The 27,308-nt window shown below is 40.7% G+C and overlaps 1 protein-coding gene across 1 annotated transcript; it reads left to right on the top strand.

The window, feature by feature from the left end:
- Positions 1–725: 725 nt before the first annotated feature.
- LOC109255387 (lipase member J-like) lies at positions 726–24,340 on the top strand. Its single transcript, XM_053910169.1, has 9 exons — positions 726–832; positions 1,415–1,532; positions 9,082–9,280; positions 9,946–10,055; positions 13,320–13,456; positions 13,818–13,965; positions 18,155–18,225; positions 22,506–22,577; positions 24,041–24,340. The coding sequence occupies exons 1-9, from the start codon at positions 728–730 to the stop codon at positions 24,272–24,274; spliced, it is 1,194 nt and encodes a 397-aa protein (XP_053766144.1). The 5' UTR covers positions 726–727; the 3' UTR covers positions 24,275–24,340.
- The last annotated feature ends 2,968 nt before the right edge of the window (positions 24,341–27,308 follow it).

Here is a 27,308-nt window from a genome sequence, read left to right as displayed (position 1 = left end):
TTAAGTAACTTCCTTTAAGTCACATAGCTTGTGAGTGGCAAAGCCAGACCTATGAACTCTGCACAATGTCCTTCCAGGTACAGTGCCTGGCTTATTGTAGAAGGTTCGTGAGATCCATAAGTCATGCTTTTGGGAGAGAATGTGGGCAGTGACCTCGGTGGCTCCCTGGTTTCTTATTCTAGAAAGAACTTAAGAGTCCTGGTTTCCCAGAATTTAGGATACTCAAAACAAGCATTTCTGTATGCAGTAAAATCTAGATGCTGAGAGTCTGGATGGAAGTTGAGTTATCCAATCTTCCTAATCTCCTCACCCGTCCTCCTGCCCTCCCCAAAACCCAGCAACCTTTAAACACACTTTAAATAAGTGTTAGCCTGGTAAGAATATTATTACATCCTTAATTCAGCTATCAATGAACTTGTAGTATATGATAAAGTTTTTGGAACTGGGCTAGGCAATTCTATGATGGAGACTTCAAAGAGGGGGTTTGCGCTACAAAATAGGGTGGCTGGAAAAGCATGGGTTTGAGAATGAAGCGGGAACGAATCTGAATCTTGACGGCCAAGAACACCCTGTATCTTTAGACAACTTACTTAATTTTTCAGACCTTCAACTTTCTTATCTGAAACTGGTAATATTCCTTAACTCACAGAATTATTCAAATAGTCAAATGTTATTACTTGTTGCAATTTTAATAGTATTAATGTCTCCTTTGGTATGTAGATCCCAAATGTGGTACCTTTTCAAAGTGATGTCTTTCATTTTAATTCTTGGGACTACTCATGGTGCCTTTCGATCCCGAAGATCTGTAAACCCTGAAGCAAATATGAATATCGTAAGCTGCTAGGAAATAAATGCTAAGTTGCCAAAATAACAGGGAATACTACTCTTTCTGTAATTTGGGGGTGCTTTTATTTTAATAGATCTGCAGTCAAATTTATATCCTTGCATTTGTATATTTTGATATGAGTCAGGCCATAGTCCCCATTTACTGTTCTGTAGCTTTAGCCTTATTTTGTCCCTGGATGAAAATATATATAAATATGTATGGAGGACTTACAAATTCTCTTTTGTATACACGCATAAACATACAAATTTCAGACCTAAGCTTACCTATGAGCATAGACATACAAACATCGTTGAATAAACATATATTTTTAAATTGTATCTGGTTGAGTAAAAGCATGACTGATTAGTAGTTAGAAAAAAATAATGTATAAGACTGATGAATACAATGTATAACACCTTGGTAGGTGTTCTATAAATATCTATCACTGAAGGCATCAATGAACTAGTGAAAAAAATAGTCCTAATGTTGAGACAGTATGAAGGTCCATTATTACATTAATAGGTTAGATTGTTATCACATTACATTAACAGACCAACATACTAAAAGGTTTCCTTTTTCTTTATCTAGAGCCAAATGATTTCCTATTGGGGCTACCCAGGTGAAGTGCATGATGTTGTAACTGAAGATGGTTATATCCTTGGCCTTTATAGAATTCCTTATGGGAAGGCGAACAATGACAATTCAGGTAATATTCAATCGAGAACACATTGGTGACTTTCTGGGACCTGAGATTCTTCACTTTGCCACTTCTTTTCAGTAAGTTTAGGACAAGAAAAGGATTTAAAGATTAAGTGCACCGAAAACTTCGCATACAAGTCTCTACATGCCTCAAAAAGAGAATGTGATTCTCCACTGGTTTCCGGTTCACAGAGGGTTTTGTTGTGTGTGTTTTTTTTTAATGTTTATTTATTGTTGAGAGAGAGAGAGCAGAGAACAGGCAGAGAGAGACAGAGACACAGAATCTGAAGCAGGCTTCAGGCTCTGAGCTGTCAGCACAGAGCCTGATATGGGGCTGGACCTCTTGACCCGTGAGATCATGAACTGACCCAAAGTCCAATGCTTAACCAACTGGGCCACCCAGGAGCCTCTGGAATGGTTTTAGAGTGCGGTGGAACACAAATTGTTCCACGTTTTCTTTGTGGATCACTCTACTCATACGTGTTGATTCACTACAAGTTCTTTGTTTCATGAGGGGTTAGAAATGTAACAGGGTAACATTATTCTGTAGGTTTGAAAAATGGCTGGTAAAAATTTCCTTCCTCGTCTTTCGGCTCTTGTCTACTAATAGCAAAGAGATCAAGTTGGTAATAGCCTCATGGTTCTTTACTCCAACATTACGGTACATCACTATCAGCAAGTGAGGTGAAAACATAAAGCACTAAAATTTGTCACGAGGATTATAATTCTGTATCGGCCACTTATGAGCAGAATATGTAACAGATTACTTCTGCTTATTCATCTAATTGCTCAAATAAAAACCAACCTGTTTGGGGCTGCCTTGGTGGCCCAGCCGGTTAAGCGTCTGACTTTTGATTTTGGCTCAGGTCATGATCTCCTGGTTTGTCGGTTTGAGCCCTGCATCGGGCTCTGTGCAGACAGCTCAGAGCTTGGTGCCTGCTTTGGATTCTGTGTCTCCCTCTCCCTCTGTCCCTCCTCCTCTCATGCTCTGTCTCTCTCTCTCTCTCAAAAATAAATAAACATTAAAGATAATTTAAAAAACAACAATCAGCCTTTTTTTTTTCTTTCCTCTTTAGATTTTCTTCCTGAAAGGAATGTTTCTCATATTATAGAATACCATCTCAAGTTCTCATTTTGAACATTAAAGTACATTTCAGAGAAGATATTAATTTGAAACCACCTCGACCAATGTAATTTGGGATCCTTATAAAGGTCACAGCTACTGGACAGAAAATATTCACATAGATTTAACATAATCATAGTGATCACTTTTGAGGGTATGATCTAATTTCACGAATACTGTAATAAAATATTCAAAGGGAATCTAAAAATACAGTAAGGGCTTTAGAGTTGTCTAGAAGCAGGGCCAGAGACAGAGATTCAGGTGCATGTGATTTATTGCTGGTCTACCGTCAGGAGAAGGTCCTGTGGAAATCAGGGTAGGACTGTCAGGAGAAGGTCCTGTGGAAATCAGGGGAGGGCAGGGGAAGGAGCTAAGGAAGGATGGGACTCAGCTAAGTCCAGATGCAATCTGATCTCAGAGAGCTCGTAGGTCCGTGAACTGACTACCAAAGTGGTCCCGCCTTGAAGTTAGGGAATTAGCCCAACTCTCCATGTTGCCACACCTTTGCCTGAAGGCTACTCATAGAAATAGATATAATCTCCTGCGTGAGGCAACTGCCACTTGCCCGGGGCCAATCCTACAGAGAAAGGGGCAATAATGAACACTCAGAAAGTAAAACCCACAGCAACTAGAAGAATGGTCCCCCTGCTTAGTAAAGGAAATCTAGATGGGGCACCAAAATAACAGAGTGCACCCCTTGTGTTACTAGATCTGTCTGTTTTTCACATTAAGTTTATTTCATCCCGGTACAGGTTTTGCAGGATTTTGGAAGGTCCGAATTTCTGGGAAAACTTACAAGAGGAGGGAGAGGGAAAGAAATTATGGCATCTGCTTTTGCAGGTGACCCTAAGGCCATGACTGGTACTTATACATTCCCAACTGTATTACCCAGTGTCGATTCCCCTCCCTCTGAGCTGTCTTCCCTGATGTGGCCATCCAGGTCCTCATCCCTAAGGGCTACCGTGTCCATAACAGGTCACAGCTGCAGTATTTACACACTTACAGGTGAGACAAGGCACGGGAGTAACAACAAAAGATATCCCAGTGAATCACATGAATACCAAATGTATTTTTCTATCCTCATTCTGCATCAGAAGCCCTACCACCTCATGATGATCAGGACCCATTACTCCTGCCCATGTAGTAATTCTTTTCCTTGCCCCCAAGTCTTCCAACACGAGAAGCCCAAAGTGACCAGGTGGCAGTCATAGCTTTCTTCTTTCTTTTCTTTTCTCTTTTTTTTCTTTTTTCTTTTCTTTTCTTTTCTTTTCCTTTCTTTTCTTTCTTTTCTTTTCTTTTTTCTTTTCTTTCTTTTCTTTTCTTTTTTCTTTTCTTTTCTTTCTTTTCTTTTCTTTCTTTCTTTTCTTTTTTCTTTTCTTTTCTTTCTTTTCTCTTCTTTTCTTTCTTTTCTTTTTTCTTTTTTCTTTTCTTTTCCTTTTCTTTCTTTTCTTTTCTCTTTTCTTTTCTCTTTTCTTTTCTTTTCTTTCTTTTCTTTCTTTCCTTTTCTTTTTTCTTTCCTTTTCTTTTCTTTCTTTTCTCTTCTCTTCTTTCTTTTCTTTCTTTTCTCTTCTTTTCTTTCTTTTCTTTTTTCTTTTCTTTTCTTTTTTCTTTTCTTTTTTCTTTTCTTTCTTTTCTCTTCTTTTCTTTCTTTTCTTTTCTTTTTTCTTTTCTTTTCTTTTCTTTTTTCTTTTTTTTCTTTCTTTTCTCTTCTTTTCTTTCTTTTCTTTTCTCTTCTTTTTTCTTTTCTTTTCTTTAGATGTTTACTTCATGAGCTAGTGGGAGTGTTTTCTGCCTTAAACCAGGGCCTCTAGATCTGAAGAGCCTTAAATTGTGAGGACAGAAAGTGCAAACCTCTGAGTGAGTTACTGGGTATTAGTGTGACACCTAATCCCTTATTTCTCAGATTCATGTGTTCTACCAATTAGGGGAAGCAGCACTATGTTCTGGGCGTTTGTTTAAGGTATATAATGAGTCCTGAAGGATCGCACCCGTGCTTACAGGACTTCATCTCCCAGCTGGCTTCTCTACCGGGGTGTTGTTTCATTGCTCTGCGAGGCTAACAGCCTCGTGAGGGTTGTCATGTGGTAAAACCAGTGGCCTTCTAATGAATGCACCCTCTTTGACCTGGAGTGAATTCCTTTATTCAAAGTAATGTCATGAGGGGTTCCATATTTGCAGACCAGACATTCCATGAACTCTTGAACAGTAGTGCTGGGTGTGGTTCTGTGTGGTAAGAAAGGTAAATCATAGCAGAAACAGATACCAGTCCTAGTCATAGTGAACTGCGGCCCTTTCTAGGAGAGAAAGGGTCTGATGTACACAACTGGCCTCCAAGTGGCTGGTTTGGTCTTTTCAGGGGGTGCTACTGTGTAAGATCTCCTTTGCAGACAGGTTAGACATACTGCCCGGGCAGTAGCTAGATCTGCTTTGGTGAGGGGCCCACATTGGGGGGCCAGTTTAGTCTACATCTCTGTCATCATGGCTCCTCCTTGGTGAGAAGCCCAAACTGGGGCAGCCAGTTTAGTCTACATCTCTGTCTTCATGGGCCTTCCTTTTGTGAGCCCCCTGCATAGCACTGGGATGGCCAAGACCAATGTCCAGCTGACATCTGCTGGTTGAGTCATCCTATGCGCTTTTGGTTGGCTAGTGTGCCCTGGGAAGTACTTGTTTCCCTCCCTGTGCCCTGACCCCCCAACTGAGACACTTCTGTAAGGCTCTTTCCAATCTTTTCTGTGAAGTTCATGTAGGGTTCATGGGATGGAGCTCATAGGATGATATGGACTTTCCCCATTTCAACTGTACCCTGTCCTTCACACCCTGTCCTGTCCTTGGAGCCAGAGAACTGGCCTTCACTAATTCTTCAATTATTCTTCCCAAACTATTCATATTGGGCATCCCCCATGAAGAAGGACTATGTCTCCTCTTTCCCTGTAAGCACCTGTTTCTCCTCAGATTTGGGGCCAGATTTTTGCTCTGTGAATCAGCTCCCTGATATGTATATTATATATATATATATATCAGGGATATATATATATTTATATATATATAAATACACATATATAATTATATATATAATATATAATTATAATATAATTATAATATATAATATATAATATATTATATATATTATGTATAATACACACATATATATTATATATATTTATATTATATATGTGTGTATTATATATACATATATATAAAAGCAATATTTTTTCCAGTTTATTATACATCCCAAAATGGAAATAGAAGTTCTCCACTTCTGAGCTTTTGAATTTTGCTGATGTCCTCACCAGAGTATTTTTTTCAACCTGGTAGGTGTTCTATCCTGTGGGCTCTCCCAAGGCATGCTAAATCAGTTGGTGGGTGTTCTTTTCTCATTCAATAGATTAGCTTCCGTATCTTTTCCGCCACAGTCTGCTTTCTTATTCTGGAATTGTCTAAGCTTCTGAGAAACCCTGGCAGAGTATGAGGACTGACCCCTGGAACCACTGCGGCTGTGTTAAATCTTGTATCGTAGGAATGCACTCACGCATGAACAAACTCTCCCTTATCCAGCATATACGTATGTATATGTTTCCTTTCTACCTAACATTTAGGCGGACTCTTCCAACTTCTGCGGTCATATGCGTATTAGCCAGATTTTGTAGCTCTCTTAGCCTACAATCTCACCTCTCCCTCAGCAGACCCAACACGCTCCAGTCCAGCCACTGGGGACCTCAACCAGTGCTGGTGATGGAGCATCCAGGAAGGCACTGGGGAGGATCTTCAGGAGGAGAAGACCTGTTCTGAAAGATAAGTCAGAGGGGGCATTATGCTCCAACAAAGAGGAGTGGGTTCAGGGAACCCTGAGATGTAAGCTTCCAAAGTTCTCATTCAGACAGTCTCAGAGTCCTAGTTCCCTATCAAAGCCCCAAATATGACATAGATTCTTTCCAGCACTGACAGTTCAACCTTCCCGAAGTCCCACTCTCCTGGCAATTAGTTCATGACCATGATTCTGGTAGAAATCAGTTTGCCCTCTGACTGTAGACGACGAGGTGTTGAAATGCCACTGAAAAGGTCTTAGGACTTGCACCCTTTGCTTTGAAGTGGTGAGTGATTGCCCCGGGTCTGCAATTTTCTCTCTTTAAAACACCACTGGCACTCAACAACAGCCGCCCGCTTCCCCAGACCTCATAATTCCATTTCCTCTGTGCTTCCTCACTGTCACAGATACTGAGCAAGCCAGTCACCCCTTTCCTGTATCGGCACAGGAAACATGAATATCTTGGCCAGTGGGCTAAGCGCCACAACATCCAGTGTTCTTTCAGTCTCTACCTACAATCAGTGACGGGTCCTCATTGTCGGCCAGCCAGCAAGGAAACCAACTCCACAACCCCGTCCTTAAATGTCTACTTCCTGGGTCACTTTCAGTAGTACGTCCAGGTCAGGTTCCCTAGAAACAGAGCCTGTGGCAGGGATTTGAGGGTATGTGATTTATTGAGGGGAATCTCAGGGAAAAGGAGATAGGAGAAGCAGAAGAGAACAGAGGATGGGGCCCCTGGGTTTCTAAATGGTTAAGCGTCTGACTTCAGCTCAGGTCATGATCTTGTGGTTCGTGAGTTCAAGCCCCGCATCGGGCTCTGTGCTGACAGCTCAGAGCCTGGAGCCTGCTTCGGATTCTGGGTCTCCCTCTCTCTCTGCCCCTCCCTTGCTCATAATCTTTCTTTCAGAAATAAATAAACATTAAAAACAATTTTCTTCATAAATAACTTTTAAAAAAGAAGATTGCAGAGGAAGGAGTTAAGCAAATATGTGGTCTCGCCTGGAGTCTAGCCTCCCCCCTGTCCCTTGGGGTGATATACAACACGAAGTACATCAGAGTCGGTCCAACCCAGAAGCAAGGGACTCAGCTCTCTGTACCTTTGTGTCAGTTGCTTGAGAAGGTGGCCTCCTTCCTCCTCTGGTGTGGGAGCTCCCTTTCAGCCAACACTGTACGTTCTCAGCCTCCCCCGAGAAGGGGCAGCCAGGTACAACTTGGTAACACGATAGCTGGCGGGCGCAAACATCAGCCTGGTCAGTGGGTCTGTGCGGGGCGCCCACAGCATTGGGGCAGTAGACGCTAATGATGCGGATTATGCGTAAATCACAACTCGGGGCTTAACAAAGTTACTCGTGAGCACATTTAACATTACTCAAAAAGTGTTATTTCCCAAAAAGCTTGCAAGCACAATCAGAGTTCTGGGAACTCCGTTAGGTAACTAGCACAGTGGTTCTAATGATAACACATATATTGAATATGTCTGTGAAAATGTGATTATAAAGTCATCTTACGAAATGGAAGAGTGGGAAAATCATATACAATATAATATTTTATGCAATATGCTATTTAAAATGGATATGAGTGCTCCCATCACTCTTAGATATTTGAATAATCCTTAAAAGTTTATATATTTAGGGGCATCTGGGTGGCTCAGTCGGTTAAGCATCTGACTATTTCAGCTCTGGTCATGATCTCACTGCTCATGAGTTCGAGCCCTGTATCAGGCTCTGCACTGACAGCACGGGACCTACTGGGGATTCTCTCTCTCCCTCTCTCTCTGCCCCTACTCCCCTTGCATGCATTCTCCCTCTCTCTCTCTCTCTCTCTCTCTCTCAAAATAAATAGACTTTGAAAAAAGTTGATGTATTTAAATGAGACACGGCCTAATTATGCACTTGGTCATTTGAAAAATATCCATTAGTAAACTAAGGTGTTTAAACTAATGTGTTTAGGGGCACCTGGGTGGCTCAGTCGGTTAAGCGTCCGACTTCAGCTCAGGTCACGATCTCGCGGTCCAGTCCGTGAGTTAGAGCCCCGCATCAGGCTCTGGGCTGATGGCTCAGAGCCTGGAGCCTGCTTCCGATTCTGTGTCTCCCTCTCTCTCTGTCCCTCCCCCATTCATGCTCTGTCTCTCTCTGTCCCCAAAATAAATAAACGTTAAAAAATAAAAATTAAAAAAATAAACTAATGTGTTTAACACATTATATCTCTGACATATATCTCTATATCTCTGACATAGAATGGGACTAAACATTAATAATTTACCCTATTTCTACAATATAAAATTAAACAATTTTTTTTAATCTCCAAACTGTCATGTATTAAAAGATTGAATTTCCCATGAGCTAGTTACACAGATATTATAAAATTTATTAAAAATTTTTTTTAATCTTTATTTATTTTCGAGAGAGAGACAGAGTGTGAGCTGGGGAAGGAGCAGAGAGAGGGAAACACAGAATCCGAAGCAGGCTCCAGGCTCCGGGCTGTCACCCCAGAGCCCGACGCAGGGCTGGAACTCACTGACTGCGAGATCATGACCTGAGCCGAAGTCGGGCGCTTAACCAACTGAGGCACCCAGGCGCCCAGATATTATAAAATTTAAAAAGAAATTCTCTGCATCTTTTTTTCCAGCTCAGAAACTTGTCGTCTACTTGCAACATGGCTTGTTGACATCTGGCAGCAGTTGGGTTTCCAACCTTCCCAACAACAGCCTGGGTTTCATTCTGGCAGATGCCGGCTATGACGTGTGGCTGGGGAACAGCCGAGGAACTACGTGGTCCAGGAAACACCTGTACCTGAAAACGAACTCCAAAGAATTCTGGGCCTTCAGGTACCAATAAACTCAAATAATGTTTCCTTTTGTTTGATAAGCGTATCGAACGTTTGGTTTGGTTTTTAAATGAAATGAATTAGAATGCGGCTCTTCTCTCAGTCAGGTCTCTTAACAGACCATCAACGTGGATACAAATTTTGGCTTGAAAATTAAAGAGTGCTTGTCTGATTTTAAGTGTGTTTCTCCTTTTTCAGTAGTGACCTTCCTTGGCCAACCCCACCCTTCCTTCAACCATTCTTTTGCTCCATTACACTTAGTGTATTTCCCTGTACATAGAATACACGAACACCCTCTTTATAAGACTATCTTAGGGAGGGGCGCCTGGGTGGCTCAATCGGTTGGGCATCCGACTTCGGCTCAGGTCATGATCTCGCTGTCCATGAGTTCGAGCCCGTGTCGGGCTCTGTGCTGCCAGCTCAGAGCCTGGAGCCTGCTTCAGATTCTGTGTCTTCCTCTCTTCTCTGCCCCTCCCCACTCATGCTCTGTCTCTCTATCTCTGAAAAATACCTAAACATTAAAAAAAAAATTTTTTTTAAAGACTATCTTGGGGCTATTTTATTTCCTTGACTTTGTGTTCTCACGGAAGTTTGTGTTGACAGCCCGTTAGTAGCAAGGGAATTTCAATGTTCTTTTTTCTTTTTTTGTCTTTTTTTTTTTTGTAGTTTTGATGAAATGGCTAAATACGACCTCCCCGCCTCCATTGACTTCATTGTGAAGCACACGGGACAAAAGGAAATATTTTACGTGGGCCATTCCCAGGGCACCACTATCGGTATGGTCCTAATGTTCCTTAAGGACTCTTGTAGGGTCTGCAGGCATCCTTCTCCAGGGTGTGGGTGAACTTCCAGAGCTGCGAGGGAAGTAAAGGAGAGCCAGAGGCAGGAATGCCACAGCAGCGCCTGGCAGCTTCCCCCCCCTTCCCTTCTACCTTATCTTCTCTAGTCACAAAGAATGGATTGTCAACAACACGTTGTTTGCGGTTTTGTTGGTTTCCAAGGGTAGGAAAGTTGGCTATCCATCTCGAGATCATGACTACCTCTTGTGCTACAAATAGAAATGTCATACCTACTCTTATTGTTTAAATGTAGCAAAGGACTTTGGGAGGGAGAGACTTGAAAGGGAAGTTTATGTTTATGCATTCAGGGTGGATGAGACTTAAGATGTACACAGGGGCGAGGAAGGTCATCACATGTTTAAAGACGACTAGAAAAGAGCTGCCCACAGCTCACGGCCATCATACTTCTGGCTCAGGCATAACAGCTTCACTTTCAGGAAAACAAATACATTCCCTAAGACCTAACATAATTCTCTTACGTGGTATGCTAAACTTTTTTACTTTCACCCTTTCTACTTTGGAAGTTACAAAGGCCATTTTATGATAGAAGCCAATATTAACTGAGTCTGTTCTAGGCTGAAAACTATCATTTTCTTATGAGAATAATCCATTTCCCGCTTTAAAAAATGTGTTGAGTAACAGTCTAATCCCATTTTCCATAGATCTGTTCTCTGATGTTAGTTAGCCATGTGTCAGTTATCCGGAACCAGGAATCCTGGAAAATCATGAAATAAGAAGCAAGTGGGCTACGTGTTAGAGCTTATTGACTCATACTATGACATATAATTCTTTGGTTATTTGCCTTCTCAGAACTCAGAAAACAGAAAAGCTATAAAAATATTTAAGATGTGCAAATATGTAGCTTGATAAGATGACAAATAATTGTCATATCAGTGACTCTAAACTAACAATATAATATAAACCAGCATTCGGTATCCTCTGTACAAGAAGGCAAGGAACTTTTTAAATAAATTAAAAGTAAATATTAAACTTATTTGACATTTATTGACTCTGTCACCTAAAGTGTAAGATTCAAATACCAGAAAAATCAACTTAGCGCGTTTTCACCATTGCTACTTATACAAATGCTAAATGTTGTTTCTGGTTTTTAAACTACGGTGTTAACAAGACTGTTTTATTGCTGGTTTATCACAAGTTATGATCTAGGTATTATTTTTAATACTAATAATCTGCATTATGTTGTGATTGATATGCATGTCTCAAACTGGGTGATTGATAAATGTTTGATAAGGGAATTAAGAAATGAGTGAGTCAACAAATAATCCAGTGAAGAAATGGGCAGAAGACATGAATAGATACTTCTCTAAAGAAGACATCCGGATGGCCAATAGGCACATGAAAAGATGCCCAACGTCCTTCCTCATCAGGAAAATCCAAATCAAAACCACACTGAGATACCACCTCACGCCGGTCAGAGTGACTAAAATGAACAAATCAGGAGACTATAGATGCTGGAGAGGATGTGGAGAAACGGGAACCCTGTTGCACTGTTGGTGGGAAACAAACTGGTACAGCCGCTCTGGAAAACAGTGTGGAGGTTCCTCAAAAGATTAAAAATAGATCTACCCTATGACCCAGCATTAGCACTGCTAGGAATTTACCCAAGGGATACAGGAGTGCTGATGCATAGGGGCACTTGGACCCCAATGTTTATAGCAGCACTTTCAACAATATCCAAAGTATGGAAAGAGCCTAAATGTCCATCAACTGACGAATGGATAAAGAAGTTGTGGTTTATATATACAATGGAATACTACTTGGCAATGAGAAAGAATGAAATCTGGCCATTTGCAGCAACGTGGATGGAACTGGAGGGTATTATGCTAAGTGAAATAAGTCAGGCAGAGAAAGACAGATACCGTATCTTTTCACTCCTATGTGGATCCTGAGAAACTTAACAGAAGACCACGGGGGAGGGGAAGAGCAAAAAGTTACAGAGAGGGAGGGAGGCAAACCATAAGAGACTCTTAAATACTGAGAACAAACTGGCAGTTGATGGGGGGTGGGAGGGTGGGTGATGGGCATTGAGGAGGGCACCTGTTGGGATGAGCACTGGGTGTTGTATGGAAACCAATTTGACAATAAATTATACTTAATATAAAAAATTTTTTAAAAATAAATAAAAAGAAAGGACTTCACCTGGGTGGCTCAGTTGGTTAAGCACCTGACTTATGATCTCTGCTCAGGTCATGATCCCACAGTCCGTGAAATCGAGCCCCATTTTTGCCCTGCGCCGACAGCGCAGAGCCTGCTTGGCGTTCTCTTCCTCCTCTCTCCTCCCTGACTCACACTCTCTGTCTCTCAAAATAAATAAACTTTAAAAAAGTATTTAAAAAAATAAAATAAAAATAAAGGACTTTAAGTCCATCGGAGTACTTACACCAGAGTACAAGCCTACATTTAGTAGTGGATTTAACTTAAATAAATAGAGCTAACAAATTGTGATAGAAGTCATACTAGAGGAAGTGACCTACATTTTATTAAATGTTTTTATCTCAAAGTTAAAAGGATTACCCTCAAGAATGTTGTAGACTTAAAACCCTTAGCTAACACCATACTCAGTGGGGAAAAACAGAGTTTTCCCCTAAGATCAGGAGCGAGAAAAGCATGTCCACTCTTAGGGGTGCCTGGGTGGCTCAATCAGTTAAGAGTCTGACTTCAGCTCAGGTCATGATCTCACGGTTGGTGAGTTCAAGCCCCGCATCAGGTTCTGTGCTGACAGCTCAGAGCCTGGAGCCTGCTTCGGATTCTGTGCCTCCCTCTCTTTCCGCCCCTCCCCAGCTCACACTCTGTCTGTCTCTCTCTCAAAAATAAACATTAAAAAATTTTTAAAAGAAAAAAAATGAGCGAGTCAATTATTCAAAGTCTATTGAATTTACTCTTTAAAAATTGTTTTTTTGAATCTTTATTTGTTTTTGAGAGAGAGAGAGAAAGAAAGAAAGAGAGAGAGGACAGAGCAGGGAAGGGGCAGAGAGGGACGGAGACACAGAATCTACAACATGCTCCAGGCTCTGAGCTGTCAGCACAGCTGACACAAGATCATGACCTGAACCAGAGTCAGCTGCTTAACCACTGAGCCACCCAGGCGCCCCTGAATTTGCTCTTGTTTGCCACGATGTCATTTATTATGATGGTAGTAACTGCATAAGAGTAGTTAATCTCTGTCTTATTTTCTTTCAGCTTTCATAACATTTTCCACAATACCAAAGATAGCTGAAAAAGTCAAAATATTTTTTGCCTTAGCTCCAGTTTTTTCTATTAAATACTCAAACAGCCCTTTAATCAAAATGGCATACAAGTGGAAGTCAGTGATAAAGGTATGTTATTCCTTTCCTCTACATAGTTGATAATCCAAATGACAATATTCTCTCCTTTCAAAACGAAAGGTCTTGGCTATGTGTGAATTTAATTTTGTGGTTTTATTTGCACTGGATTCTTGCTTTTGTTTCTACAAAGGAATAGGGTTTTACTTATAATACCTTTGGACATGTTATTATGAAGGAAAATCCAGTGGTCAACTTCTCTCTACCTTGTGTTTCCAAGTTTTGCCCTTAATGTAAATGTTTTAAACTAACGTGAGATAATGCGTTTGATTATAAATATAGTGAGCTCATCACACCATTTCTTGATTAATTATTTTGGTCTTCCAAATACAAATAAAGTAAATTTATTTGACAGGCTTTTGTTGGCAACAAAGGCTTCTTACCTAATACTTCATTTAAAAGATTTGTTGGTTCAAAGCTGTGTCCGCTAAAGATTTTTGGCAAGATTTGCCGTGAGGTCTTGTTTCTGATGTATGGATGTGACCTGGAGAACTTAAATATGGAAAGAACAAGTTGAATTTGAAATGTATTTTGTCCGTTTTTAGCAAGCAGCTCGTAACAGTGCCTTGTGTGTTATTTTGTGATTTTCCCGTATATACTAATAGTTAGATTCTTAGTCTTTCTGAGTTTGTGACTGTACCAACATTCTGAAACTGATCAGCATTAGTATGTCGAGATAATTTTGCTTTCGCATTTGTCTTGCTCTCTGTAAAGAAACAGAGGGCAGCCGCTGTGATGGGTGTCTTCACTGGTCTTTGCTTCTGGGTGTTAGTTTCCCAACATTTGTTGTATTTGTCTTCTATCACTTGTTTGTCTCAACTCCTACTCTTTTTTTTTTAAGTTCATTTACTTATTTTGAGAGCAAGAGACTATGGGTGGGGGGAAGGGCAGAGAGAGAGGACAGAGAGGATCCCAAGCAGGCTCCATGCTGTCAGCACAAAGCCCAACGCGAGGCTTGATCCCATGAACTGTGAGATCGTGACCTCAGCCAACGAGAGCCAGACACTTAACTGACAGAGTCACCCAGGCGCTCCCACAGCTTCTACTCTTATATCTTGGTTCCTAACACTCCTTCCCTTTCTTGTTGATCTCTTTGTAATTAGCATTAGTGCCTGCTAATTATCTTACATGCTCCTGGCATTTGTCAAAATTCCTGCAGTGGAAAACTGTTTCAGTGCTCAAGCCCCTATTACCGAGGCCCTATGGATTGGTTGTATCTACATTCTATTACAGATGTAGGCATTCACTCTAAGACTTTTTCAGCACATTAGATTTAAAAATCCAGATTTGGCAGGGGCAGTTGCAGCATTTAGACTAGTGGTTGGTTCCTGCACCTGTACGATTTCATAATTTCTCAGTGAGAACCAGTCTATTCATTCAAGGAAAGAGAAGTTATCAAGATGCCCATTCTTACCAACTTAGTCCATAGATTCAATGCAATCGCAATCAAAGTCCCAGGAGGTTATTTTAAGGATATTGACAAACTGCTTCTAAAGTTTATAGAGAGAAGCAAAACTGAGAGTTACCAACACAGTATTGAAGGGAAAGACAAAGTTGAAGGACTGATACTACTCAACCCCAAGACTTATTATTAAGCTACAGTCACCTACAGTCATAGTGTGGAATGAGTGAGAGAAGAAACTACTAGATCAGTGGAACAGAATAGAGTGCCCAGAAATAGAGCCCCATAAATATCAACAACAGAGCTTTGCCAGAGGAGAAAAGGCCGTGCGATAGAAAAATGACAGTCTCTTTAACAAATGGTGTTGGAGTTGGAACAAGCAGATGTCCACGTGCAAAAAAAATTTCTAGACACAAACTTTACACCCTTCACAAAATTAACTTGAATTCGGATCATAGAGCTAAGTGTGAGATGCGAAACTGTAAAACTCCTAGAAGATAACATGAGGAAAAAACCTAGACGGCCTTGGGCATGACAATGACCACCAGGGTGCTACATGTGTTACAACTGATGAACCTACATTGACACATCGTAAGTACCCCAAATCTATAGTTTACAGTAGGGCTCACTCTTGGCGTTCTACATTCTAACAAATGTATAATGACATGTATCTACCATTACGGTATCATATAGAATAGTTTCATTGCCCTAAAAATCCTTTGTATTTTGCCGATTCATCCCTGCCTACTCAGCTCTTGGCAATCATTGATCTTTTCACCGTACCCACAGTTTTGTCTTTTCCTACTTGGAATCCCACAGTTTGTAACCCTTTCAGATTGTTTTCTTCCCCTTACTAACACATATTTAAGGTTCCTGCATGTCTTTTCATGGGTTGGTAGCTCATTTATTTTTAGTGCTGAAAAATATTCTGATGTCTGGATGTATCAGTTTACCTATGCACCTGCTAAAGGACATTTTGGTTCAAGTGTTGACAATTATGAATAAAGATGCCATAAACATCAGTGTGCAGATTTTGTGTGAATGTACGTTTTCAACTGCTCTGGGTAAACACCAAGGAGTGTGATTGCTAGGTTGTATGCTAAGGACTCCTTTAGCTTTATAAGAGACCCACCAATGTGCTTTCCAAAGTGGTTGTGCCATTTTGCATTACCCTCAGCAATGAATGAGAATCCCCGCTTCTCCATATCCTCACCATTTGGTGCCGACAGCGTATTGGACTTTTATCATTTTAGCAGGTGTATAGTCGTCTCTTACTGTTCTTTTGAATTGCATTTCCCTGGGGCACCTGGGTGGCTCAGTCGGTTGAGTGTCCGACTTTGGCTCAGGTCATGATCTCACAGTTTGTGGGTTCGAGCCCTGCATCAGGCTCTGTGCTGACCGCTTGCTCAGAGCCTGGAGCCTTCTTCAGATTCTGTGTCTCCTACTCTCTCTGCCCCTCCCCCGTTCACGCTTTGTCTCACTCTGTTTCTCAAAAATAAATAAATGTAAAAAAAAATTTTTTTTTGAATTGCATTTCCCTGATAACGTATAATGTTGAGCATCTTTTCATGGTCATTTGCTATCTGTGTATCTATTTGATGAGGTACCTGTTAAAGTCTTTGGCCCATTTTTAAATTGGGTTGTTTGTTTCCTCATTGTTGAGTTTGAAGAGTTCTTTGCATTTTGGGGGTAACAATCCTTTACAGATGTATCTTTTGCGAATATTTTCTTCCAGTCTGTGGCCTGTCGTCTAATTCTCTTGATACGGTCTTTTGCAAAGTAGAAATTTTTAAGCTTATTGAAGGCCAGCTTGTCAGTTATTTTCTTTCACAGATTGTGCCTCTGGTGTTGTATCTAAAAAGTCATCACTAAACTCAAAGCCAGCTAGATTCTCTCTGCTATGTTACCTCCTTGGAGTTTTATAGTTTTGAGTTTGACATTTAGGTCTGTATTCCATTTTGACTCCTTTCACTCTTGTGAAGGGTGTAAGGTCTGTGTCTAGATTCTTTTTGTTTTTTTCTTTTTGCATGTGGCTATCTAGGTGTTCCAACACCATTTATGGAAGAGATTGTTGTGTCTCTATTGCATTGTTTTTTCTCCTTTGTCAAAGATTAGTTGACTCTATTTATGGGGGTCTATTTTGGGGCTCTCTGTTCCATCTATGGATCTCTTTGCCCATTCTTTCACCAATACCACACTGTCTTGATCACTGTCGCTTTGTAGGAAGTCTTAAAGTCAATTAGAGTCAGTCCTCCAAACTTCTTCTTCCCTCACAATATTGTGTTGGCTATTCTGGGTCTTCTGCTTCTCCATCTGGACTTTAGAAGCAGTCTGGGGGTTGTTGATTTCCTTAAAATAACATGCTGAGACGTTGATAGGATAACATCGACGTTATATGTCTTGGTCACTGACTGAGGTTCGCAGGGACCCTGTAGGCAAATGCAAACCTAGGTTGACATGAAGGCTGCTCTATTTGTGGTTGCTTCATTTTTGAGTTGTGTGAAACTTCGGGACCCCAGTTTGTCACAGAGAGAGTTTCTTATTAAATCTCCCAACTGCCTTTGGCAGGCCCTGGGCTGATTTTTGTTTTCTTCAACTAGCTAAGTTCTCAGAATGAAACTTCAGATCCTCTAAGGCTGGCAAAGAACTTGAAGGAAAACTGGCTTCAGTACTTTGCTTTTTTGAGGGGTCTTTGGTTTTTTTCTTGTCTATTTTTCCTAGAAAATTTTAATTTAATTTAATTTAATTTATTTTTTTAAGTCTATTCATTTTGAGAGAGAGAGAGAGCACGCATGAGTGGGGGAGGGGCAGAAAGAGAGAGGCAGAGAGAGACAGAATCCCAAGCAGGCTCCACACTGTCAGCACAGAGCCTGATGTGAGGCTCGAACCCACAAACCATGAGAACGCGACCTGAGCTGAAACCAAGAGTCGGATGCTTAACCAGCTGAGCCACCCCGGTGCCCCCTGGTAACTTCTTTCTATATTTTCTGTTCTTTTGCCTTCAAAAAGGATGTATATCTGTGTGAGTTCCAAGAGTTCTGAATGTTTTCCATATGGGATGACAGACTATGTAACTTAGAAATCTAATAATAGCTTCTACATTAATGTAAAAATTACACATTTAGTAAGTACATTTATGTATTTAGTGGAATATAATTTAATCTTTTTGTTTATATTATTTGTTTAAAAATAACTTTACATTTTCTTACAATTATTTACTTTAATAAATATCAAAGATTATGTTCTCTATGATTGGGCTAAGCATAAAAATAATTTTTTAACCCCTCAGAGTCATATGGATGTGTACATGTCACATAACCCAGCAGGGACATCTGTTCAAAACATGCTTCACTGGAGTCAGGTATAACTTTTAAGGTGCATTTTAGTACGATTTTAATCTTTACTACTCTTGGTTTATCCCCCTCATTCTCGGAATCATGCCATTGCTATAGGATGATAAATTTGGAAGGATAAAATGAAACTTACATATTCGTGTAATTCTTCATAGATTATAATATGTTAATATCATAATCTATCCGGCCCTCTAACCTAAGCAACGATCAGAGCAATATAATTATTTTCTGTTTTACAAATAAGAAAATGTTAATAATTCAGAATAGTAGACTAGGAATCATCTAGGTCATGCCCCTCATTTGACTTGCCCCAAAATTCAAGGCTACTCCTTTAAAAAGAAACCTAAGACGAGCACACAGGTGTCCCAATGTCTAGTCTGTCACTAGACTATACTTTCTCCTCTGTGAAACTGTGAAGTCCATGAGGTCGTGAGCCAGTTTTGTTCACTTTTGTGTTTGCAAGGCTGAGAGTTCTGGGGAAATAGCAGACACTTAGGAATGTTTGTTGAATGCATATTGGTGAAGAAAAAAATCCAGTGTGAGTATCATGTCAATGTTGAGAGCCAGGATAAGATCCTAGAAAGAACACTGTACTTGAGATCAAAACACCAGATGCTGAGTCCTTTCTCTGAAATTTACTGGCAGTGAGAGGCTGAGCAAGCTCATTTAATCTCTGTGAATTCAGTTTCCTTAATTTTAAAAATGGAGTTAATAATAATGCTCTGACCTAACAAAAATATTATGAGAGTTAAACAGGGCGATGATTATGAGTGTTATTTAAACTTAATAAACACCGATGAATTTAAAGTATTGTTGAGATAGGGGTGCCAGGTGGCTAAGTCGGGTAAGCATCCAGCTTTGGCCCAGGTCATGATCTCACGGTTCATGAGTTCAAGCCCCACAGAGCTATCAGCACAGAGGCACCTGGGTGGCTCAATCAGTTAAGTGTCTGACTCTTGATTTTGGCTCAGGTCATGATCTCACAGTTTATGGGTTCTAGCCCCATGTCAGGCTCCATGCTAATAGCATGGAGCCTGCCTGGGATTCTCTCTCTCTCCTTCTCTCTCGGCCCCTCCCCTGCTTGCTTGCTCTCTCTCTCTCTCTCTCTCTCTCTCTCTCAAAATAAATAAATGAACTTAAAAAAAAAAGTTTCATTGAGATATTGGTTAAGGGCTTTCTCATTTAAAAATGTTTAAATCTAGGGGCACCTGAGTGGCTCAGTTGGTTAAGTGTCCGGCTTCGGCTCAGGTCACAATCTCTCGGTCCGTGAGTTCGAGCCCCGCGTCAGGCTCTGTGCTGACTGCTCGGAGCCTGGAGCCTGTCTCAGATTCTGTGTCTCCCTCTCTCTCTGACCCTCCCCCGTTCATGCTCTGTCTCTCTCTGTCTCGAAAATAAAATAAACGTTAAAAAAAAATTTTTTTTTTAAAGTTTCATTGAGATATTGGTTAAGGGCTTTCTCATTTAAAAATGTTTAAATCTAGGGGCACCTGAGTGGCTCAGTCAGTTGAGTGCCCAACTTCGGCTCTACTTGTGATCTCTCAGTTTGTGGGGTCGGGCTCTGTGCTGACAGCTCAGAACCTGGAGCCTGCTTCAGATTCTGTGTCTCCCTCTCTCTCTGTCCCTCCCTGCTCACACTCTGTCTCTCTCTGTCTCTTGAAAATGAATAAATGTTTAAAAAAATTGTTTTACTGTTTAAATCTGTTCAGTGATTGCTTTTGAGGTAAATTATTAAAAATCTTCAGCTTACCGTTAGATGTAGCTCATTGCTGATGATAGCCAGGGCAGGAAATAGAAGCAAACTTTGCGTGCATATTGAGCACCTAGTATGTGCCCTGTGTTTTTCTACGCTCATTGTGCTTACCAGTGAACAAACTAAGTATCCCTGTCCTCCTTAAGCTCACATTCTAGCAGTAGATATACAGACAGTAACCAATAAGCAAAGCAAGTAAGTAAATCATCAAAACTTAAGAAGGGGCTAGAAGCTATGGAAAAATAAAGGGGGAAAGGAGGATAAAGAGATGAGGCATACAGTGTAGGGGATTGTGTTGTTGAATAGAGACACAGGCCAGCCTCAATGAGAAGGTGACATGTGAGAAAATATTTAAAGGCGCTGAGAAAGTTAGCAACGTGAACAACTCGGGAAGAGCATTCCGTACAGACAGAACAGCCGGTATACAGGCTGTTTAGTCGGGAGCATTTCTGAGAGTCACGGCTACAAGGTCCCTCCAGCTGATGTCAGTGATTAAGGGAAGGAGCAGTAGGAAAAGGGGGCAGAAATGGAATAGAGCCAGAAAGAAACAAGAGCGCCATTGTTACGACTCTGGCTTTCTAGCTCAAGTGAGTAGCCCCTGCAGGGTTTTGAGCAGGGAGGGGACATGATCTAATTTATGTTTTGGGGGCCCCTGGCTGGCTCACCTGGCACAGTGTGCGGCTCTTGATCTCAGGGTCGTGAGTTTGAGCCCCACGTTGGGGGTAGAGTTTACTTGAAAAAAAAGAAAGGAATACTTTGGGTGCCATGTTGGATAGGCTGAAGTGGGGCAAGAGTGGAATCCGTGAGAAAGTTAGTAGATTACTACTGTAATCCAAATAAGAACTGGTGATGGCCTGCACTGATGTGTTCCCAGGAAGGGTGATAAAGAGGGTTGGATTCTGAATATACATGTGTTTTGTAAACACGCAGCCAAGGACACTTAATGATGGATTCTACGCGAGGAGAGAGAGGAGAGTCTTGGTTAACTCCAGAGGTTCTGGCCTAAGCAACAGAACGATCCAATTGCCATTAAAGAAGATTGGGAGGTTTGGGGGTGGAGTGGATTTGGAGGAAAGATACGATGTTGTAGTTTGGAGATGTTAAGTGTGAGACATCCGAGTGATTAATCTGAAGAAGCAGTTGCATACAGGAGTCTAGGATTTAGAAGAGACTCACAGAAGGAGATGGACGTTTTGAACACGGACGCCATTGAAAGCCAAGAGACCGGATGAGAGCGCAGAGTGAGTACAGATGGGGAGAAGGGGAGCAAGGCTGGAGGGCTGAGACATGGAAAGGCTCAGAGGTCAGGAAGCAGAGGCTGGATGAATATGACAAAGAGACAAAAAAAAAGGAGCAGTGAGAGAAAAATGAAGATCAAGAAATGATGGTATTGTAAAAGCCGAGTGAAAAAAAGTTCTCAACGATAGAAATGAACAACTGCCAAGTGCTGCTCATAGGTGACATGGGAAAATTTCTCCGAATTGACCAAAGTTCTGCAAATGTTAAGGTCGTAAATAGCCCTGGCCATTTTGGCGGCAGGAAAGAGCTGCAGGGGAAGCAGTGTTCTCGGGGAAATCAGGTGGTCCAGACGACAAGGAGGTGAGGGAGCCCATCAGAAATGGGTTTTAAGATACAGGCTGATGACGAATTCCCGATGGTAGAGAGGGCTTTAGAGCTGGGGGGAATTAGAATGAGACGAGATGTGGGGGCAGGGGGTGTATGGAGACCTGTCAGGTGGAGAATCCCAGAAAAAATAGTAACCCGAGAGTCTGAACCTTCTTGCAATGAAGACATTGTCAGGGGGAAAAAATGGACATGATCAGATTAGACCTAGTAAGTTCAAAGCAGGTAGTGGTGGTGAGGCTGCAAGCATGGAGGGTGAAGCGAGGGATGGCTTCTGGCCCATTCTTTTGAGCGCTGTTGTTTGAAGCAAGGTGTTTAGGAAAGTATCACTTTAGCCCTAGTGCACTTAGTCCTAGACGCTTACTTTTGACCTCTGTGGATGAAACGGGATTTCTTGGGAAGCCTGACATTGTCCCCAAGCACACCGGCCCCCTTTCATAAGGTAGCAGACGTCGGGGGAAACATGCATTTATATGAAGATGATAGGATCATATTCTGTACATCCCCTGCCCCCCGTCTCCTACCTCTTCCATTTCTTGCTCTTTACGAAGGAAGGGAGAAGCAAAGAAGCCTCCCTGCGTATGAACCAACAGACAATACTCAACGCACACCTCACGCTCTCCCCTGCCGCGCTAATAAACACATGAGTATAATGTTACTTTAAAAATTTTTTCTTGGGGCGCCTGGGTGGCGCAGTCGGTGAAGCGTCCGACTTCAGCCAGGTCACGATCTCGCAGTCCGTGAGTTCGAGCCCCGCGTCAGGCTCTGGGCTGATGGCTGGGAGCCTGTTTCCGATTCTGTGTCTCCCTCTCTCTCTGCCCCTCCCCCGTTCATGCTCTGTCTCTCTCTGTCCCAAAAATAAATAAAAAACGTTGAAAAAAAAATTAAAAAAAAAAATTTTTTTTTTTCTTTCAGCTTTTTAATTCTAGTCGCTTGAGAGCTTTTGATTGGGGCAGTCCTGTTCTTAACTGGATGCATTTTAATCAGGTACATAATTATGTCTAAGCTAAAAACTATCTCTGGGCTCAGTTCAGATGACATTGCAATAGATAAAAGCTCATGTAAAGCCCGAGAGTATAATAACAGAGTCAGAAGAACCCGCAGGTGAAGATCACTGTGATTTGTCTCCATATTGTCACATCCAGCCAGAAAGGTATTTCCATATTTTCCCTGTATTCTAACAAATATCTTGGATAAGCCTGGAGAAGTTGACAGGCTGCAGAGTGATTCAATTATATATATTCAATTATATATATATTATATAATATATAATTATATTATATATTATATATAATTATATATATTATATTATATATAATTATATATAATATATATTAATATATAATATAATTATTTTTATATAATTTATATATATTTATATATATATAATTTATATAATTATAATTAAATATATATAATATATATATTATATATATAATTGAATATATATATAATATACTCAATTATATATATTATATATATATTATATATATATTCAATTATATATAAATTGTTTATAATAGGCATAACTCTGTGCCTAGTTAACTAAGAAATAAAAAGCATAATATGGTTCTTGACCCTAAAACTATTGTATTTGGGAAGATAAGATAAACTCATTATAATTAGGAAAATGTAAAAGTCAATGAGAAGGTGGTAAAAATTGTATGAGTAGCGGGACAGAAGTCTGGTCTGTCTCCTTCAAACTTACCCTTTTCCACCATACTTTTCTGCCTTGGCTAAACTCCACGCTTGATGCGGCTGGCTTGTGTAAAACTCCGAAGTCAATCAGAGATCAGAAACGATAAAGTCAGATTTGACTTCGACCGTTGATTTTTACCATTTACATATCAGCAATTATGCAGCCTCCAAAAATTTTGATTCAAATGCTTTCACGTTTGGGGTGCCTGTCAGTTAAGCATCCAACTGGGGGGCTCAGTCAGTTAAGCATCCAACTTCAGCTCAGGTCATGATCTCACAGACGGTCAGTTCAAGCCCCGCATCGGGCTCTGTGCTGACAGCTCAGAACCTGGAGCTGCTTCGGATTCTGTGTCTCCCTTTCTCTCTGTCCCTCCTCTTCTCACACTGTGTCTCTCTCTCTCAAATAAAAAAATTAAAAAATAATAAAATAATAAAATAAAAAATAATAAAATAATAAAATAATAAAAAAAATTAAAATGCTTTCACGCTTTACAAAGAGACTGCAAATACCTCTGTGGATTGTTTGAATACTCTGAATTAGAGCAAACTGTCCAGTTTTGATTGGTATCTGACGTATTTCTAAGTAAAAATCGTAGTAACAATTCTTTCATATCCATTGCTTCCACGGTAATAATTTTAGATTCAGCTCATTTTACAATGGTGTATTAATTCATCATTTAAAGAATCAGTAAAGAACACCTTCTATGTATCATTTTCTGTGACGACTCTTGTTTCTACCCATTGATGTTTAGACAACGTCTCCATTTTACAACGTGACATGCATGAATGTGTCAACCTCAACTTGGAACGGGGCCCGTGACGTGTTGGCTGATCCTCAAGATGTTAATAATCTACTTTCTGAAATCACAAACCATATTTACCACAAAACCATTTCTTCCTACAATCATATAGACTTGTTGTTCGGATTAGATGTGTATCATCAAGTTTACCGTGAAATCATTGACATTATCCAAGGCACTCTGTAGAGAACCACGGTCCTCTGTGTTCAAGGATCTACATACTTTCTATTAAAACCCAATCATCTCCTCTTACTATGTGTGTTTTTCCAGTTATTTAAAGAAAGTCTGGAACGTTTCATAATTTTTTTTCACGGCCCCAAGGCTTCCATGCATTAAATCAGCGGCATTTCTTACATGGGGGGAAATGGTGGGTTCGAACTCAGCCCAGGGCCATCTGTTGAGTTTCTACATGTAACGCGCATCACTAAGAACACAATCTGAAACATTTTCAAGGGCAATGGGTGACTTTTTGAGAAAGGGGCGTTCTTTTCCTCTGAGAAATATGAATGTGTATGACATAAAAAGAGTTTGAAAGAAGGTTTGCTGCTGTGCAGCTGAGTTTTCTCTACGCCAAGTGAAGAGTAGAAGAAACACTTTTGAGCTAGGTAACGGAGTTTGGGGCAGGAAAAAGAGAAGAAAGAGCGCCTGGAAGCCAGGGTCATGGTCATGTTGTTGCTTCTGCCCCACTTCCGGCCACGCTGCAGAAGTAGACGGACAGATCATAAAAGCCATGGTGGGGTGTGGGGGGTTATACCTCACTTCCCAGGGTGGATAGCCTGCCTTTCCGGCCAGTGTGCGTGGCAAGTAGCAATGGTTGAAGCATATTTCTAGGTAAACCAAACTGATGGTGGCCTCGCGGAATACACACTGCAACTTGGCTCACGAAAGATCCAAGAGCCTCCCGCATACCAGAAGAATGTCGATCCGTTCAGCAGAGCTGGGAAGGAGCCTAAGGTTTGGGATGGAGGGAAGCTGTCGGTAAATGCAACACGTATCACAGGAGCCACAGACGGCGGCGAGCCATGGACATCAGCAGCCGATGCGGGACACATCGCTTGCGGGGACTTATGCCCCAGGGGAGTCTGGACGCCTAGTCCTTCCGGCTCCTGGATAATGCATAACTTCGCGGGCTTTCCTTAGTCTGCGGGAGAGCAAGACATAAAGGAGGAGTTCTGGAAATGAGTGTAAATTTACCACGTGTATACCGGGGGGGAAGAAACAATCTATAATTGCCTGAATTGGAAAATTATGTTTCCTGCCCCAAGCAAAACGGAGGCCTGAAGGCCAAGTCAAGTTCTCTCTGAAGTTGCTAACTTTGCACTTAACACGGGCTTATGGGCTTTAAAATGCATTATACAGAAAATAAATGGAATAGGCATAGGTAGTGAGAAGAAATAAAACACATGCACACATTACTGGAATGCAGCGAAGGCACATAACTTTAAAGGTCACAGTTAAGGCTACATACAGTTCATTCCTTCCTTTCTTTGGTATCCTTGGTGCTAAACGAGTAGAGCCCTGAGAATAGATGCACATGTAGAGATATCTTTTTAAAGGGTTCAAGAATGTTCCTTCAAAGTTGTCAAATGATCCTTCACAGAAGACAAATGTGAGGGATAATTATGCAGAAGAACTACTCATGTTGAGATGTTAAAAGTAAGTCGGAAGTTTCTGGTAACAGTCAACTGTGTAATTCAGACCTGGGACAACTGTTAAAAGCATTTATTTGAAGACAAAGGGAGGGGTGCCTGGGTGGCTCAGTCAGTTAAGCGTCTGACTTTTGGTTTTCGCTCAGGTCATGATCTCTCGGTTCTTGAGTTCGAGCCTCGCATGGGCTCAGCTCTGGCACTGCAGAGCCTGCTTGGGACTCTCTCTCTCTCTGTCCCTCCCCCACTGGTGCTTCTCTGTCCCTCTCAGAGAGAGAGAGAGAGAGACAAGGAGAGCTAAAAATGCAGCGAAGACTTACAGGTCCAAGAAAAAGAAGCCCAGAGAAGTATACCTGGCATTTTAGATGTTTATACCCTAGCAACATCTGCTCATTCCAGGCTAAAAACCTCCAAACAATTGTAGAAATTGTAAAAATTGTAATTTAGCTTAACAAAAGGAAGTCTCTCTGATAAACCTTGATCTTCAGGCTTTGGATTGGAACCTCCAAGTTCTGTACCCTAAGACTACAAACTAGAAATTGATCACCCTTTCAGAAACTGTAGCTCACCTTTTGATCATGTGAATTCCTCATGTACAAAGATGATTTGGGAATACTGATGCCAGAAGCAAAAGTAAATCTTCTCTGAAGGAAAATCAAGTCATCCAAGATGCTAGGAAATAATGCTAACATTTTGCAATGTTTCAAGATAGGTCAGTATACAAAAATAACTTCTGTGTTTGTATACTATACTCAGATAATTGCAAAATGATATTTCAAATATACCATTTACACTATTATAAACAATATATAATAATATAATACTGAAGAATACAGATAAATATGCTCAGGTTCAAAGACAGTATTATTAGGATATCCCCTCTTCAAATTTACCTATATATTCAAAGAAATGCCAATCAAAATTCCACTAGGCTTTTTTTTTCTGGAAATTATTATACTGATTCTAAAACTTTTGTAGAATTACGATTAATTTGGAATTGACAAAATAATTTTGAAAAATGTCCGGGGACTTGCACTACCTAAGTGAAAGACTTAAATCACATAGGTGCATTAATTAAGACAGTGTGGTGTTAGTATAAACAGATCTAGATCCATGGAATGATACAGAATCCAGAGATAGACTACATCTATGCAGTCATTTGATCTTCAATCAGGTAAAAGATTGTGTTTTCCAAGGTGGATATGATTACAGAGAAAAGATGAACTTTGACCTTTACGTTACATCATACATAAAATTTAATTTGGAATGACTCCTAGACCTAAACCCCAAACCCAAAACCCTACAACTTCTAGATGACAACAGAGAAGAAATCCTTTGCAATGTTGGGGTAGGGAAAACGTCTTAGATGAGACAAAGCTTGAGCAACTATAAAGAAAATTTTGATAGCTTGAATACCATGAAAATTAAAATCATCTGCCTGTCAAATGACGCTTAAGATAGTGACAGACAAGCCATCAACCTGGGAAAAAATATTTACAACAAATACAGCTGACAAAAGATGTTTCTCTGAACCATATAAAAATCACTCTGAAGCTAATAAGAAGAAAAGTAAC

This window comes from Panthera pardus, unplaced genomic scaffold (genome assembly GCF_024362965.1).
Source record: "Panthera pardus isolate Hobbes unplaced genomic scaffold, ASM2436296v1 HiC_scaffold_22, whole genome shotgun sequence".
Taxonomy (NCBI): Eukaryota; Metazoa; Chordata; class Mammalia; order Carnivora; family Felidae; genus Panthera; species Panthera pardus.
The sequence above is the reverse complement of the archived record's forward strand: the minus strand, read 5'-3'. Positions and strand labels throughout refer to the sequence as shown.

Excerpts from the sequence above, each read along its gene's own strand:
- LOC109255387 (XM_053910169.1), top strand. The coding sequence starts at position 728 with ATGTGGTACCTTTTCAAAGTGATGTCTTTCATTTTAATTCTTGGGACT. Across the intron at positions 833-1,414 it reads CTGAAGCAAATATGAATATC|AGCCAAATGATTTCCTATTG; the intron begins GTAAGCTGCTAG and ends TTCTTTATCTAG. Across the intron at positions 9,281-9,945 it reads AAAGAATTCTGGGCCTTCAG|TTTTGATGAAATGGCTAAAT; the intron begins GTACCAATAAAC and ends TTTTTTTTGTAG.